General features: G+C 40.7%; 1 protein-coding gene and 1 long non-coding RNA gene across 2 annotated transcripts in view; one reads left to right on the forward strand and one right to left on the reverse strand.

Annotated features, from left to right (window-relative positions):
- The window catches only part of MRPS9 (mitochondrial ribosomal protein S9), a 62,615-nt gene extending 56,416 nt beyond the window's left edge, over positions 1-6,199 (reverse strand). The window contains exon 1 of the mRNA XM_077914909.1: positions 6,023-6,199. Coding sequence (XP_077771035.1) covers positions 6,023-6,157 — 135 coding nt within the window. The 5' untranslated portion in view covers positions 6,158-6,199. The remainder of the gene's footprint in view (positions 1-6,022) is intronic.
- A 182-nt stretch (positions 6,200-6,381) lies between these two features.
- The window catches only part of LOC144323929 (uncharacterized), a 72,034-nt gene continuing 63,158 nt past the window's right edge, over positions 6,382-15,257 (forward strand). The window contains exon 1 of the long non-coding RNA XR_013389277.1: positions 6,382-6,739. This is a non-coding gene — a long non-coding RNA (uncharacterized LOC144323929). The remainder of the gene's footprint in view (positions 6,740-15,257) is intronic.

Consider the following 15,257-nt stretch of genomic DNA (forward strand, 5'->3'; position numbering starts at 1 on the left):
AGAAATTATTGTTCATTCTGCCTGATATATCCATAGTGGCATGGAAGCCTTTTTTTTTTTTTTTTTTTAAGATTTTACTTATTTGAGAGCAAGAAGACACACGCAGGCAGTAGGGGGAGAGGGAGAGGGAGAGGGAGAGAGAGAGGGAGAGGGAGAGGGAGAGGGAGAAGCAGACTTCCTGCTTAAGCAGGAAGCCCAACATGGCGCCTGATCCCAGAACCCTGAGATCATGACTTGACCCAAAGGCAAGGAGGGACACTTAACTGACTGAGCCACCCAGGCACCCCCATGTTTTTGTTTTTCTTTTTTTCTATTTTAAAAGCAACTTGGTGGCACCCGGGTGGCTCAGTGGTTGAGTGTCTGCCTTTGGCTCAGGTCGTGATCCTGGGGTCCTGGGACTGAGTCCCTCATCGGGCTCCCTGGATGGAGCCAGCTTCTCCCTCTGCCTGTGTCTCTGCCTCCCTCTCCCTCTCTCTCATGAATAAATAATTTTTAAAAACAAAAAATCTACTTGTTAGAGATGCACATTCAAGTATATATACAAGTAATATAATGGAAAGCCTGAGATTTACATAAAAGCTTCTAGAAAATAAAAGGTAGGGAGACAGATGAAACAGAATTCAGAAAACAGTAGTAACTATTGAAGCCTGCTGACATATACAGGGAGTTCATTACAGTATTCTATTTTTGTAAATGCTTGAACATGCTTTATTTTTCATAAAATTCCAAGAAGTAAACTATTTTACAAGTTAATTTAACAAAATTTAAGCAATTATTATGAGCCAGGCTATCTCCTGAGTTTTGACAGAAGTAACTGTCAAGCAGAAGTGACTGATGTTAAAATGAGAATGTTGCCACAGTGAGAGAAGGAAGTATGAAACATGGTCAAAATGCAGTTTTCTTAAGTTACTAATCTATCTGGCAAAAAGGAGCATGGCAGGTGCTCACACACATGTGCATACACAACATGTGCACACACATATATCCCTACACGTAAGAACTCTTCACATGTTTAATTCAGGAAATGATCAGTGAGCATCTAGGAGGTGTCTGTGGGTCCTGTAATAGGCATCAGAGTAGGGATACAAAAGTTATGCTATTTTTCTCAAGAGGTTTACAAACCAAATGTAAGGGAAAGACCTATAAACACACAAGTCACTTAAGTAATAAAAAAGAACATAGTTGCAGGCAGCTTACAGGATGGTTCCCATGATTCTACCAGTTGGTATTCATCCTGTTGTTCAATCTCCTCCCCTTGAATGTGGGCTTCTGCAAATTGCTTGAGAAACTTGCTTCCCACGAATAGAATACTACTAAAGTGACAGAATGTCACCACTCAGATTAAGTTATAAAAAGACTGTCTTCCCTCTTGCCCCTCCCCCTTGATCAACCTGATAGAAGCCAGATGTGGTGAGGTGTCCTACAGAGGCCCATGTGACAAGAACGGAGGGTGGCCTCCAGCCAACGGCCAGTCCAATAACCTGCTAACACCCACATGAGCGAACTGAGAGACAGATTTCCACCCTCCAGCCTTGAGATAACAGGAGCCACAGCCACCACCTGGACTACTAAATTATGGGAGGCCCAAAGGGAAAACCCAGTAAAGCTGTGCCTACAAACTCGACCCGCAGAAACCATGAGATAACAAATGTCTGCTGTTTTAAGCTGCTCAGTTTGGGGGTACAGCAATAAGTAACTAATTAATTCATCATCCTAATTACAACAATGAAGCATAGTACAAGTAGATTTAGATCCATCCTTAAAAGGATGGATTTCAAAAGAAACAACTTATCCCATCAAAAAGGTTTTCATTTCCATTGCTAATAAAATAGGCTTTTTAAAAAAATCAAGTTATCTGGAGGAAAACATAACGAATTTACAGAGCTACATACAGCATTTGATACAAATGCAAGTCAATTTTTAATTTCAAAGAGTTTTTAAGCAATTTATCAATAAAGTTTATTTAGACCCTACTATAAACCAACTGGATGTCATGATAAATATACAATATTATAATCCCTAGGAGCCCGTTAAGATTAAAGAATAGATACTTAAGACAAAAATAACACTGTTTTTACAATAAAATCAAAATATACAGGGCCAACCCACCAAATGCCATTGAGCATTCTTCAGCAAACAGACCAATTCAATAAGGGGTGTACTGACTCAATAAAAATGTAAAGTTTAAGCACTGAGTGTTTAATAGAAAATAAAATTAAGAGGACATATCATTGATATTTGGTAATTCTAGCTTTCAAAATAGAAAATTAGTCTACTGTTTTTCCTTAATATAAGCCATAAGGGCTCAGTGGGTACAACATGCAACTCTTGATCTCAAGGACTTAGGTTCAAGCCCCCACTGGGTATACAGATTACTTAAAAATAATATCTTAAAAAATACATACATATATATACATACATATATATATATATAGGGGTGCTTGGATGTCACAGTCAGTTAAGCATCTGACTCCTGGTTTCAGCTCAGGTTACAAGCTCAGGGTCCTAGGATCCAACCTGAAGCAGGGCTCCATGTTCAACGGGGAGTCTACTTGAGGATTCTCTCTCCCTCTCCCTCTGTACCTCCCCGTTAGCATGCACATGCACTCCTCTCTCTATATATAAAATAAATAAATCTTTCTTAAGAAGTCATAAGTATTTCAGAAAGCTAAATTAGCATTCTTACATTATATTGATAGAGGATTTAAGAATCCATGGGTAACCTTTGTAGTATACCATGACTGTCAACTGCTTATAATAATGCCAGTGAGATTTTCATTAGTGAAAGATTAAAAAAAAAAAAAAAAAAAAAAGGCATGTACATTAGTATAGCAACACAGACCATAATCTGGGTCCCATCAAACTTTCCCACCTCTCACCATTCTTGCACTAATTATTATACCAATTATAACAGCTATAACCAATTAGTCGTTGCCAGATCAACTGACTATATATCTTCCTAGAACAGAGTATCTTTCTTTTTTATCTAACTCCTAATTGCTCCAGAAAACTCTATCATCTCCTTGGAGAAGGGGCCCATCCCACCACTCTACCCATTTCAACTCAATTGCATTAGGCACTGCACTTTTGTGTTCTTCTGTATTCACCTCTGTAAACCTTATGATAAACTGTGAATAGGTAGGTACCTGATAACCAGGGGTTTATAATCTGAAGTTTCGCCATTCACAAGTTAAGATTCCCTCCTCTATCCCAAATTTGGTACACTTAGATATTTGCAATTGTAGAGGCATTAATATGAAACGTATATACCACAAGATTGGTACACAAGAGGGAGTCTGTTAGTGAGGGTCCCAACTGGGCACAAAAGAGTCACAATTTTTAGCAAAACTTGTTTCTTTTTCCTTGTGGCATCAGTGTTTCTCAAGCGTTTTTGACTGTGATCCACAGTAATAGGTACTATTTGTATCACAACTTAGGACACACTCATACGTATAAACAAAATGCAAAAAAAATCTTGTACAAGATGGATTTATTATTATTATATTGTTTTATGAAACACGGCCTTTAAGAAAATGTAACTTTTTTTTTTTTCTGAGAGACAGAGGATAGTATGTGCAAGTGTGCAGGAGAGGGGACAGAGAGGGAGACAGAGAGAATTCCAAGCAGGCTCCACCCACAGTGCAGAGTCCCAGGCCGGGCTTGCTCTCACCTACCCTGAGATCAAGATGTGAGACCAAATCAAGATCCGGAAGCCCAACCGACTGAGCCACCTACATGGCCTGAGAAAAATGTAATACTAACATTAGAGATGGGATATGCAGAAGTATTAATACTTAAGACAGACAAACTCTGTGCCAGAAAAAAGCTTTATAAATGTCTTTAACCATATATGTGGTAATAGTAAGGGTCTGACGGGGGTCAGTTAAATCTTTCAGTTATATATCTTAGTTGTACTTCATATGGTAAAACATAGGCTGTTACAATACTAAGGAATTTAGGGATGCAGCAGTTTCAGGATCATCCCTGGAGAGGGTAAGGGTCAATACTGTCTGGTAATTATTTGATAATGATTTGTTTACTTCACAGTGCCTGACTCAAGTAAAGTGCTCAGTAAACATTTGCCATATGGAGGGGGAAAAAAGCTTTATTTCAAGTCGGGGAGATGAAAATTAAAGAAGCAAGGAGGAATCACTGTTTACCATCTTATTGAAAAAAAAATACCTAATGCTAGTTGAAAAGGGGGCACTTTCATACATCAATGATGGAGTGTGATTGCCACAGCCTTCCTGGAAAGCTATGTGGAAATATCTTTTAAAATTTAAGATGTACACACACTTTGCAGCAATAAACTCACAACTTTCCTACAGAAATAAAAGCAATGTAAGTACCTAAGAATTATTACAGGATGTTTACTAAACATTTTATTAATGGTTAGAAAATGGAAACAAAATAAATGGCCATCAACTATTAGCACTGACATAGATGCACGCTTATGATAAAAAGAACGTAAAGACAGAGAAGGATACATAGATTCTGGAGGTTGAGAGAGGGAGAGAAAATTAGTAGCCCCTTCCCCCATACACACACACAGTGTCAGCAATTAAAACATTCCATACGCTATAGCTAACTAAGCATATATAGGGAAAATATACTCAAAAGAGATGCATGAAAAAAATAAAAACTTCCAACGTATTCTGTAATAAAAAAGTAGTAAAGAGCACTTGGATACCTCAGTCATTTAAACATCTATCTGACTCTTGGTTTCAGCTCAGGTCATGATCTCAGGATCCTGGGAATGAGCCCTGAGTAGGGCTCCCCACTGAGCCAGGAGAATGCTTAGGCTTCCGCTTCTCCTTCTACCTTTGCCTCTCCCCATGCTTGTGCACTTGCGCACACACACTCTCTCTCTCACAAATAAACAAATAAAATCTTAAAAAAAAAAAATAAAAAGAATGAATGAAAAATAAGTGATGGATAAAAGAATAGATGGACTGGTCGATTTAGGTTAAAATATAAAAACGATGTTTAAAAATACACAGTATTCCTTTTTTCAATAGTTTTTATATCATAATATTTGGCCTCTATACAATATTTGGTACTTGTTTATCACTTTGCCTACTTAAAACATTCACTTGTTTTCCATGACACCACACTGGTTTCCCCCGTTTCTTTGGCACTTCATTCTCAATCTCTGGGAGGCTCTTCTTCGCCGTTGTCCTTCAGGGCCCTGTCCCTCTACTCATTCCAATTCGGTACACCATCATTACGTGTTTGAATTCACTTCCAAGGCCTCGATTACCATCTACAAGTTGACAGAGGGCTTGTAGAGAAGTTCTTCTTGAACTATAAACTTGTCAATCTTTGGGCCTACTGGAAATCTCCACGTGGACAACCCAATTATTACTGTATAATAACTATAATTATATCCAAAACTAAGCTCGTTTTCTTCCCTCTCAAAACTTTCCCCTCCTTTCGAGATCCCAAGTCAGCATCACCAAAACAGCTGTGAAGCTAGAATACTGGCTTCTCACCGCCCTCGGGGGAGTAAAGGAAATGTACAAGTTCTGGTCTCCATCTCTCCGGAGAACCGGCGTTGGGGGAAATTAAGAAAACAGAAGCCGCACAGATGCAAGGCACTTTTAAGGCCGCTATGAATCCTATCCACTGTGTGACTTTATCCACTGAGTCTTCCAGCCCACTGCAGGAGTCCAGTCCTTCACCTCCTCGGGTGAATGGACCGCAGGGCGAGCGGGGAGCTCCAGACCCTACACACCTGGGCACCGACTCCCCTTAGCTCCGCAGACAACTCAAGGAAGGGGGTCGCTCTAGGTCCGTCTGCAGAACACTTCCTCCCTCACTGCACCCTGCAAAACCCAGAAACCACCTCGAGTGGCCGCTGCAAACCAACACCCACTCCTCCTCTCTCAACCACAGGCCTCTCCGAAACACCCCAGACCCTTTTCAGTCCCGGCCCGGGCGCACGCGAGACGCCAGGAGAAAGCAGCGGCGCCGGCTCCACATCCTCGCGCTACACGGACCCGTGCATCCACTTCTGCCTCACCTGAGATCCGGTACCTGTCTGCAACTCCGCAGCTGCGGCTTTCCAGACGCCTTGTTTCTGGGAGAGGCTAACCCTACCTCCGAGAAAGAGTCGGCAGGAAAGCGCGGCGTAGCAGGACACACAGGGAGCCGCCATGTTGGCCGCCGGAGGGCCAGGCGGGAGGGCGAGGGGGCGGGGCCTCAGGGCTGCGCAGGCGCCGGAGGGAGCTAGGTTCCGGGGGCTGTCGGGAAGGGGCGGGGGCGTGTCCCGCGGTCGGGGCGGCTCGTCGCTGGTTGGGTGTGTGAGTCCGCGGGGCGGGCCCGACTCCGCCCCCTGGCGCTCCGCGGCGCCCCGCCGAAGGGTGGTGGGCTGGGCCTCTCGGCCCCTGTCTCCTCCTGCGGGTGCTGAAGCCTGTCCTCGTCCAGGTCTTAGGAACGACTCTCCCGTGGGCCTTCCTTCCCTTGCCGGGTGCTGCACGTCCAACTGCAGAACCCGCGCCGCCCGCCCGCCCGACTCCTGCGGTCTGACTTCGCGCGCCCCGAGCGACGCTGCGCTCCTTGCTCACCGAGGAACGGACTCCAAACCTTGGCTCCTGTGCGTCTTTCAGCGACCGGTCTCCGCTTCTCTCTGCCTTTCCACAGTTTCCAGGAGCCAGGGTCTGCACCCCCTCCAGCAGCCTTCCCGGCGCTCACATGTCCCTCGTGTATCAGTGTAACGCACAGGCTACACCACTCACAGGTGAGAATGAAACAGTCTTACCAGGTTTGCATGCCTCCTCCCGTGTGTTAGCGCCCAGACTTAGTTGAAACCCGATCAGAAGTAAATGCACCGTCACGAAATAGAAACGAGTATAGCTTGGTTTCTGAGCCTTGTGTGCTCTTGAGAGTAACTCCCAAGGTGCTGTCTACAAAATCCACTTTAAGTGATGCACTAAGCCGCTCTGAAAGGATTTCCAAACACTTAGAATTGAAGGATAAGTGAAATTAAAACACAAATACAAAGTTGTCAAGCAAATGAATACACCATCATTTCTTAAAACACATTTAGTCATTAAAAAGGTAGAGATGACATATTCCCAGAAAAAAAAAAGAAAAAGAAAAAGGGTTCCTTAAAATGGAATTCACTTCGTTGTACTGAAAAGCTCATTCTGTTGTTCTGTCACTTATCTTTTAGGCTAGTAAAACTTTCATCAGAGATTGGCATAGGTTCTCGGACCAGCATTTGGGAACCAAAACTTTATAGCCCATCAAAATAGATGCCTTTAGGGGCGCCTGGGTGGCTCAGTTGGTTGGACGTTGGCTCAGGTCATGATCTCAGGATTTGGGGATGGAGCCCCACATCAGGCTCCTTGCTCAGCGGGGAGCCTGCTTCTCCCTCTCCCTCTGCCTGCCTCTCCCTCTGCTTGTGTTTTCTCTTCTGTGTGTCAAATGAATAAATAAAATCTTAAAAAAAATAAAATAGATGCCTTTAAAAAGTGGTTCCTATACATTGTCACAAAAATGTTTTTAACTTAATTGTGGAAATTTAAATGGAAAACAACCAAATAAGTATGTGAAAGTGGGATTTTTACTATTTCTTTTTAAAAAAATGACATGTTGGAATATATAAGAACTAAGTAAGTTCTGAAATTAAGGTTAGGAATTTTGGAGGTTTTTCTTTTTTCCTTTTCTCTAAAATTCATGTTACAGGCTTTTACTAGATTACAGTAAAACGAGTGTAATATATTTCCTACCTCTAGGGGCAACACTTGGACGGCTGCATGAAATTTCCTGTGTAGACTTTGAGTTTGGAAAAAATATACCACTATAGGTTGGCATTAGGTACATAATCTGAAGTCAGGAGGAAAGATTGGAATCAAGAACATGCTGATAGACATTTAAAATATGAGAAAAATGTACTTTTACCAAAAAGCCACAGCTTAGACTCATTTTATTTTCCTCTCATTTACTGAGCACCTGTTATGTCAGAGACATCAGGTCTCCTAGGCAGGAGGATCATAAAATCCCCAAAGTCCAATACGGTAGAGTGACATCTAATGTGAGAGTTTGGTTCTAAGGTCAGCCTTTTGGGTAAATATCAGGAGAGTCAAAATGTTGAACTAACAACAAGTGCTGCTGAGATGTGAGATAGTGATAACTTCTAGATGCTTCTTGTGGGAGTGTACTAGTATTGCCCTCCTGAAATCAACCAACCAATCAATGCTGTTAAGGGGAGTATACCCTCCAATCCAGCAGTTACATTCCTAGGTGTATACCCTGCAGAAATTCTTGCACAGCATACCAGACGACTTGTATCTGTCATCAGGGAGACCCCTGAACTCAGGAAACTCCATAGAAGCTTCTGCCAAACTATGTTATCTTTTAGAAACTAACAAATTGCTGGAACAAGAAAAGAAATATTTGAATATGACCTCCCAGGACAGACACCTGTGCAAGTGAATCATAAAGTGTCTGATAGTTACCTGAGCTTCATTATAATGTTAAAATCCCCATCCTGAAAGGGATATAAGCCTCATTAGCATAACAGGCAACATACGTAATGGCATGTTTTATGAGTGGGAATGTGTAATTCTATACCTGCCCATTACATGTGATGATGATGCCTCTCCCTCTGAATATTCATCCCAAACCCTAATAAAAGAAACCTGCTCATTCCTGCTTTGGCAGACATGGCTTTGGAAATTATTCCCGTGATCTCCTTATTTGCTTACAAATCTCAATGACCTTCTGAAGCAACTCAACCTGGTGTAGTCTCTGTCTAACTCACTAAGGAGCAGACACACATCAGCACACAAACATAAGAATGTTCATAACATTTTTTTAATGACAAAAGTAACCTGCCTATTAGTCAGAGGATGGGTAGACATCAATGACAATGAGTGAACCACAATCACACAGTATGGATGGGTTTCACCAGGTTGAGGAAAAAATAGAAAGTCACATAGGCTTGCCAAGTCTGATTCCATTTACATGAAGTTCAAAACCAGGTAAAGTTAAGGAAGATATTGTTTAAGGTTCTATCCCTCTGTAGTAAAACCATAAAGAAAAGCAAAAGAGCGATAAACACAGACTTGGGAATAGAAAATAACCCAGGAAAGAGGGAGAGGATGCTGTGAGCAGGACACCAGAGGTGTCAGTGCTCCTGCCAATGTTCTTTGTCTTTAGGTGGCTGGTGGATACACAGGTGTTCATTTCATCCTTGAAAAATATAGATATATATAACAGGGAAAGTTAATTTCATCTCACTTCCCACCATGACTCACATTGGAAGATGTGGCAGGCTATGGTGGGAGTATAAATTGATACAGTTTTTATTTCTTTTTCCTGTATTTCTCATATCCCATTTCCTTACTCCTCTCTCTTTCATTATCTCCTCTTCATCTCCTACTCTCTCTCTTCTCCTTCCCAGTGTAGATGGCTTACGTGATGAATGATGTAGTTTCCAGAAAATTCACACATACACACACACTCACACACCTCTTAAAAGGATTCCTGAACTACAGAACTTTGTGAGGCAACCTTAACCTAGAAAAAGCACAAAGGCTCAATGAGTCCACAGATAATTGAGATCTTCAGAGAACTTTGGTCAAAGATGACCAAATACTCTGTGGCTCTGGGAAGTGCACTGAACGTGGATCAAGAAATATGTGTTATCATCTGAACTCGGCCACAAACTCACTCTTTGACATTGATGGTTTTGTTTAGCTTATGGAAAACTTACATTTCTCATTAGTGTAACCGAGGGGTGGATTAGAACAGTGATTCTCAAAAGTATGGTACCCAGAGCAGGAACCTCAGCATTACCTAATTATACTAAGTGTTAAACTGGATTCAATTCAAAAGATGTTGAGATCCTAATACTTAGTACCTCATAATGTGAACTTACTTGGAAATAAGGGTTGTTCCAGAGGTAATCAGGTAAAATTAAAAAAGGTCATTTGAGTGGGCCCTAATCCAATATGACTATTACAGGGAAATTTTGATTTATAGATAGATGTGTACAGAGGGAAACCAATGTAAATACACAGGAAGATGGGCATCTGTAAGCTGTAAGCCATAGAACAGGTGAGGCTACTGGAAGCACGGAAAGAGATCTGGAACAAATTTTCCCTCACAGGCCTCGGGAGAAACCAGCCCTACTTACACCTTGATCTTGGACTTCCAGACTCTAGAATTGTGAGACAATAAATTTCTGTTGTTTAAGTCACCCAGTTTATGGCCCTTTCTTACAGCAGCCCCAAGAATATACCCAGTGTGTTCGTTTTTTAAAACATCTACAATTTTTCAGTACTCCTCCTTTTTTCTTTTTAAAGATTTTATTTATTTATTTGAGAGAGAAAGAGCATACAAGAGAGAGCATGAGCAGTGGGGAGGGATAGAGGGAAAAGCAGACTCCCAAGTGAGCAGGAAGCCCGATCTAGGGCTCAATCCCAGGACCCTGGGATCATGACCCAAGCTAAAGGCAGATGCTTAACCAACTGAGCCATGCAGGCACCCCAGTACCCCTCCTTTTAAAAGGTAGGTCCCTCCTTTTGAATATGAGCTAGATTTAATGACTTGTCTCTAAAGAATAGAGTTTGGATATTAGTTGCAAAAGCTGGCTTCCTGCTTGCTCTCTCTTTCTTGAAGCACCCACTCTGAGGAACTCAGATGCCCTGAGGTGAGACAGCCATACGGAAAGATCTGTCTAGTAAAGAACTAAAGCCTCCTGCTAACAGCAGTGGGAGTGAGCCATCCTAAAAGTGGGTCCTCCAGCCAAGTCTTCACACGATTTCAGCCCTCCAATCAACAGCTTGATTGCCACTCCAGGAGAGATCCTGAACCAGAGCCACTAATCTCAGACTCCTGGGCCACAGAAATCATGAGATAATAAATGCGTGTTCTTTTAAGCTACTAACATATGATGTAATTTGTTATGCAGCGATAGATGACAAGTATACCTGGGAATTTGTTAGAAATGGAAATTCTTGGGGTCCCAGCCCAGACCTACTACATTTCGGAGTGAGACCCAGCATGAAACCCTACAAATCACTCATGGCTCTTGTTAGGTCAGATTCCATGACATTTCAACCAGCGTCAATACTCTTTCATCTGGACCATCTGGTCTGACCATGCAGATTCCTACATGTCTTTTATGTACACATGTGGTTAAACAATACATCACATGAATTTTACCATTTTAACACTTTTTAAGTATACAGTTCAGTGGCATGAAATATATTCACGTTGTGCAACTATTACCACCATCCAGCTACAGAACACGTCAATCTTCCCAAATTGAAACTCTGTCCCCATTAAATACTTCCCAATCACCCTCTTCCCAACCCCTATAACCACCATTCCACTTTCTGTCTTTATGAGTTTGATTATTTTAAGTACTGCACATGAGTAGAATCTCACAATATTTGTCCATTTGGGCCTGACTTATTTTACTTAGCATCACATTTTCAAGTTTCACCCACGTGGTAGCATATTTCAGAATTTCATTCCTTTTTAAGGATAAATAATATTCCATTGTGTGTATATGCCACATTTGTTTATCCATCCATCCATTGGGGGACACACGAGTTGTTTCCACTTTCTGGCTATCACGAATAATGGTGCTATGAGCATGAGCTCCAAAGTATCTGTTTGCATACCTGCTTTCAATTCTTTGGGGTATATACCCAGAAGGGGCATTACAGGATTCTCGTTTTTAATGGGGCCAGGTTTTTAACTTAACTTACACAGGCAGGTAGGTGCCCACACAACTTCAGTTGCATTTAAATCTACACCTTAAAGACTTGTTATTATCGAGACCACTCCCAGCTAAATAAGCAATGTACATGGAGGAAGGACATGAGTAATGTAAATTACACCGAAGTGTAAAAATATTTATGAGAGGTAATTTTAGTACATAATCGCTATACATGAAGCCTCTATAACAGTTTAAAAACTGAATCTGAAAAAAAAACTCAATCTGTCTCAGCCTACAAGTAAATCTATTCTCCTAAAATGCATATATTTTACCATATTAATTGAATTTTAATTAATAACAAATAGAACAAATATCTTCTTTGGTGTTTTCCCCCACTGTGTTCAACGTGGACCCAATCCATCTACATATGCTCTTTACCTATGAGCTGTCAATTATGGTTGCTATAAAAGACACAGCACTTAGGGGGCTGTCAATCAATGCTGTTACGATGCTTCAAGAATTATTTCTCTAGACCTCGTTATCAAAAATAAAACAAATTTACATGGAACATAAAGGTGGATCAATCACACCATTTGCTGTGCACGGAAAATTGTCTCCAACATACATAGCTTCAGGGGCAGCGTGCTTAGGGCCAGAGCCTTCTTGACCATATTTGTAATTATTTTGCATAGATTAAGTCATTTTTTTTTTTTTTTGAGTGCATGTGGATGGTAGAAGTAGTTACTCTGTGTGGTAGAATTAGAAGTTGTTTCCTATCAGGAATAGCGGCATGTACAAAATGTCCTGTGACACTATGGGTGTTTCTTTCATCCATGCCCTCCCTACCCATGGATTTGGGCTCGACCCAGTTCTCCCTTGTGATGAACTCTGAACAGAGATAAAGTAGGTCTAGAAAAAGGTAGCTAAATGGCCAAGATTACACACTGAATATAGTCAAGGTGCTAGGATTTCAGAGCAAAAACAAACAAACAACAACAACTAAAGAATTTTAAGAAGGAATATAATTGAAATCAATAACATTAGTGAGGGCCTGGCCTAAATAAATACAGACTTAAAAACTAAATTTCAGAAAACTAGAGCCAAAATAAACTGCTTGAGGCATAAAAGAGACTATTTTAGGACAAAGGAGGTACCACTTTACACAGCAGGGAGGCAACTTAAAAAGTACATTGAGGGGAAGAAATTGATGCAGCCTGAAAATGTAAATAAGTAGAAGATTGTCATCTGGACCTGAAAAAAAAAAAGAGAGATTCTGAAGTATAATCTTCATTCTTATGCTTTTGAGGAAGTGAAGGTAAGAGCAACATATGTGTCTCTATCAGAGAAAGTGTATTATGCATTTAGATGGACCATGAGATACAATTCCAAGAAATGTGAAAGAGAGTTATAGAAATGATATATACAAGTGAACATACACAAACTATTAATTGAAAGAGCATCATATAACATTATATGCCACTAACTGAGGGCTTTTCTAAGTTTTGCCTCATTGAATCATAACATCCTTATGAGGGAGACACTATTATTATCCTCATCTTAGACATAAGGAAGTTGAAGCATGGATGTGTTAAATAACTTGCATTGGGTCCCACAACTAGGAAGGGATGGCGCCTCGCAACATCCTAACCACTCTTCCACATTTTGTCCAGTCCCAGGAGAACTGTGAGTTAGTTAACAAGGGTGTCTTTAAGAAGCTCACTCTCCCCTTTATACATAGTATCTGCTTGCTGTTAACCATTCTCTTCCAGGACCCAGCTCACTTGTCCTCTTCTGTTAGCCTCCAACTCCCCTTGATTCTGTCTGCTGCCCTCACACTTCTCATCCATCCCAGCTCCTCTGTAAGGACATGAGAATACATCTGTCTACGCTGCTCTTTAGAGGTCAAAAACTGGCTGCCCTTCAGATACGTTTTCTTTTGTCTACACAGTGGTGTATGTGTGTGTGAAGTTGAAATGAGGATACTTTAAGTTGACCACATTCACCATATCCCCTCCACTCTTGGGGTCCCACTTCAGGCAGTTCCCACACATGCCCATATTCCATCCTGCTTTCTGTAGTGCCCACCATGAGTGCAACACATATGAATTTGAAAAATGCTTCCTGGCATAAACATGAACCCCAGAACTACTCAGATTGTGCCAACTCAAAGATTTCTAGGAATGCTAAGGCTCTAGGTCTCAAAGGATTCTTCCAGAAAGGCCAACCAAGAAAGTGGTTATTTCATAATTTGGAGACCTAGATAAACCTGCCTAGTATCTCTGGTGACTTCACTGCCCAACTGAAAAGTAGAAATTTGGTACTTTAGGATTGAAGTAAGACTTTACTCTATGCAAAACTGTTGTATCTTTATCACCCAATATTTGTTGATACTACTTTGCAATGCTCTGTGACAGAAACCATCTAAGTATTAATATGATACCTGTCTTTCAGTAGCTTAAGAACTTTTAGGCAGAAAAAGATATTTACACAAACATCATTCTAGAAAGATTGTGATATAGTCATGAAAGAATTGCAAAGTAATTTGGGAGTTTAAGAAGGAAAACATTACTTCCTGCCAAATGGATCAAGATGGTTTTATTTCCTAAATGTTTTATAGAGCTGCAAATCAAAATAAGAAAACCATCTAACTCATTTCTTTACCATTATGCAGAACCACTTCCAAACCCTCTCTGAAAGCAATTAACCTACCCCATTTTATAATACCTACAAAGTAGAATTTTCTACCTCAATTTATCAAATCAGGCGATTAAAAATTATTCTTCACTATCCTTAAATGACTCTTCAGCATTTGCATGCCACCTTTCCGATTTCCACTGAAGATACATTGCTGGCCCATTTTCCAAGTGTTTTCCAAAATCAAGTATCGTATCTGAAATCTGAAATTGTGTCCAATTTCAAGAAGCACATCAGAGCCTAGCGTCTGATTAAACTATCTCATCTCTTTATGAATAGTTTGCTGTGATTAGATTGTAAACACCTGCATGGAGTTATTTTGACTTTAGACTCAAAGGAACATTTTATCCTGGGAAATACAGATTCCTGAAATAAGCAAGTCAGTTTCAAACCACGCTTTTAGAGTTACATTCTTAATGACCTTTGAAACTTACAAATATTTATGCTTATGTGGTAAATCCATGATTTCCTGTCATATGTACTTATTAGATATAAGTTGCCTACCTTAAGGCACACATTCATCAAATACTCATATTTCTTTTAATTTCTTATCCAATCAGGGCAAGGTGTTTCTTTCTGTAGTCAGAATCAAGAGTTCAATGTAAGAATTCAACAACTCATGGAGTTATGCCAGGGAAGATAAAATTGGTAGTATGAAGTAGCACAGCTTCCAGATTTTTTTTTTTAATGTATACATTTGGCCTATTGTTGCAAAGAGACAATGTGAGAAAAGAAACAAGATTTTGGTTTTGACCGTCTGTCTTTTGTGTGTCCATAATCACACAAACCAGACAAAAGTATTGTAGATTTGCAGCTTCCCAGCAGGGGGTAGGGATTCCTTCTAGACAATAGGTACTTTGGGTTAAAAACACTGTGTGAGTTTGTG

The sequence above is a fragment of the Canis aureus genome, chromosome 11 (genome assembly GCF_053574225.1).
Source record: "Canis aureus isolate CA01 chromosome 11, VMU_Caureus_v.1.0, whole genome shotgun sequence".
In the NCBI taxonomy this organism is placed as follows: domain Eukaryota; kingdom Metazoa; phylum Chordata; class Mammalia; order Carnivora; family Canidae; genus Canis; species Canis aureus.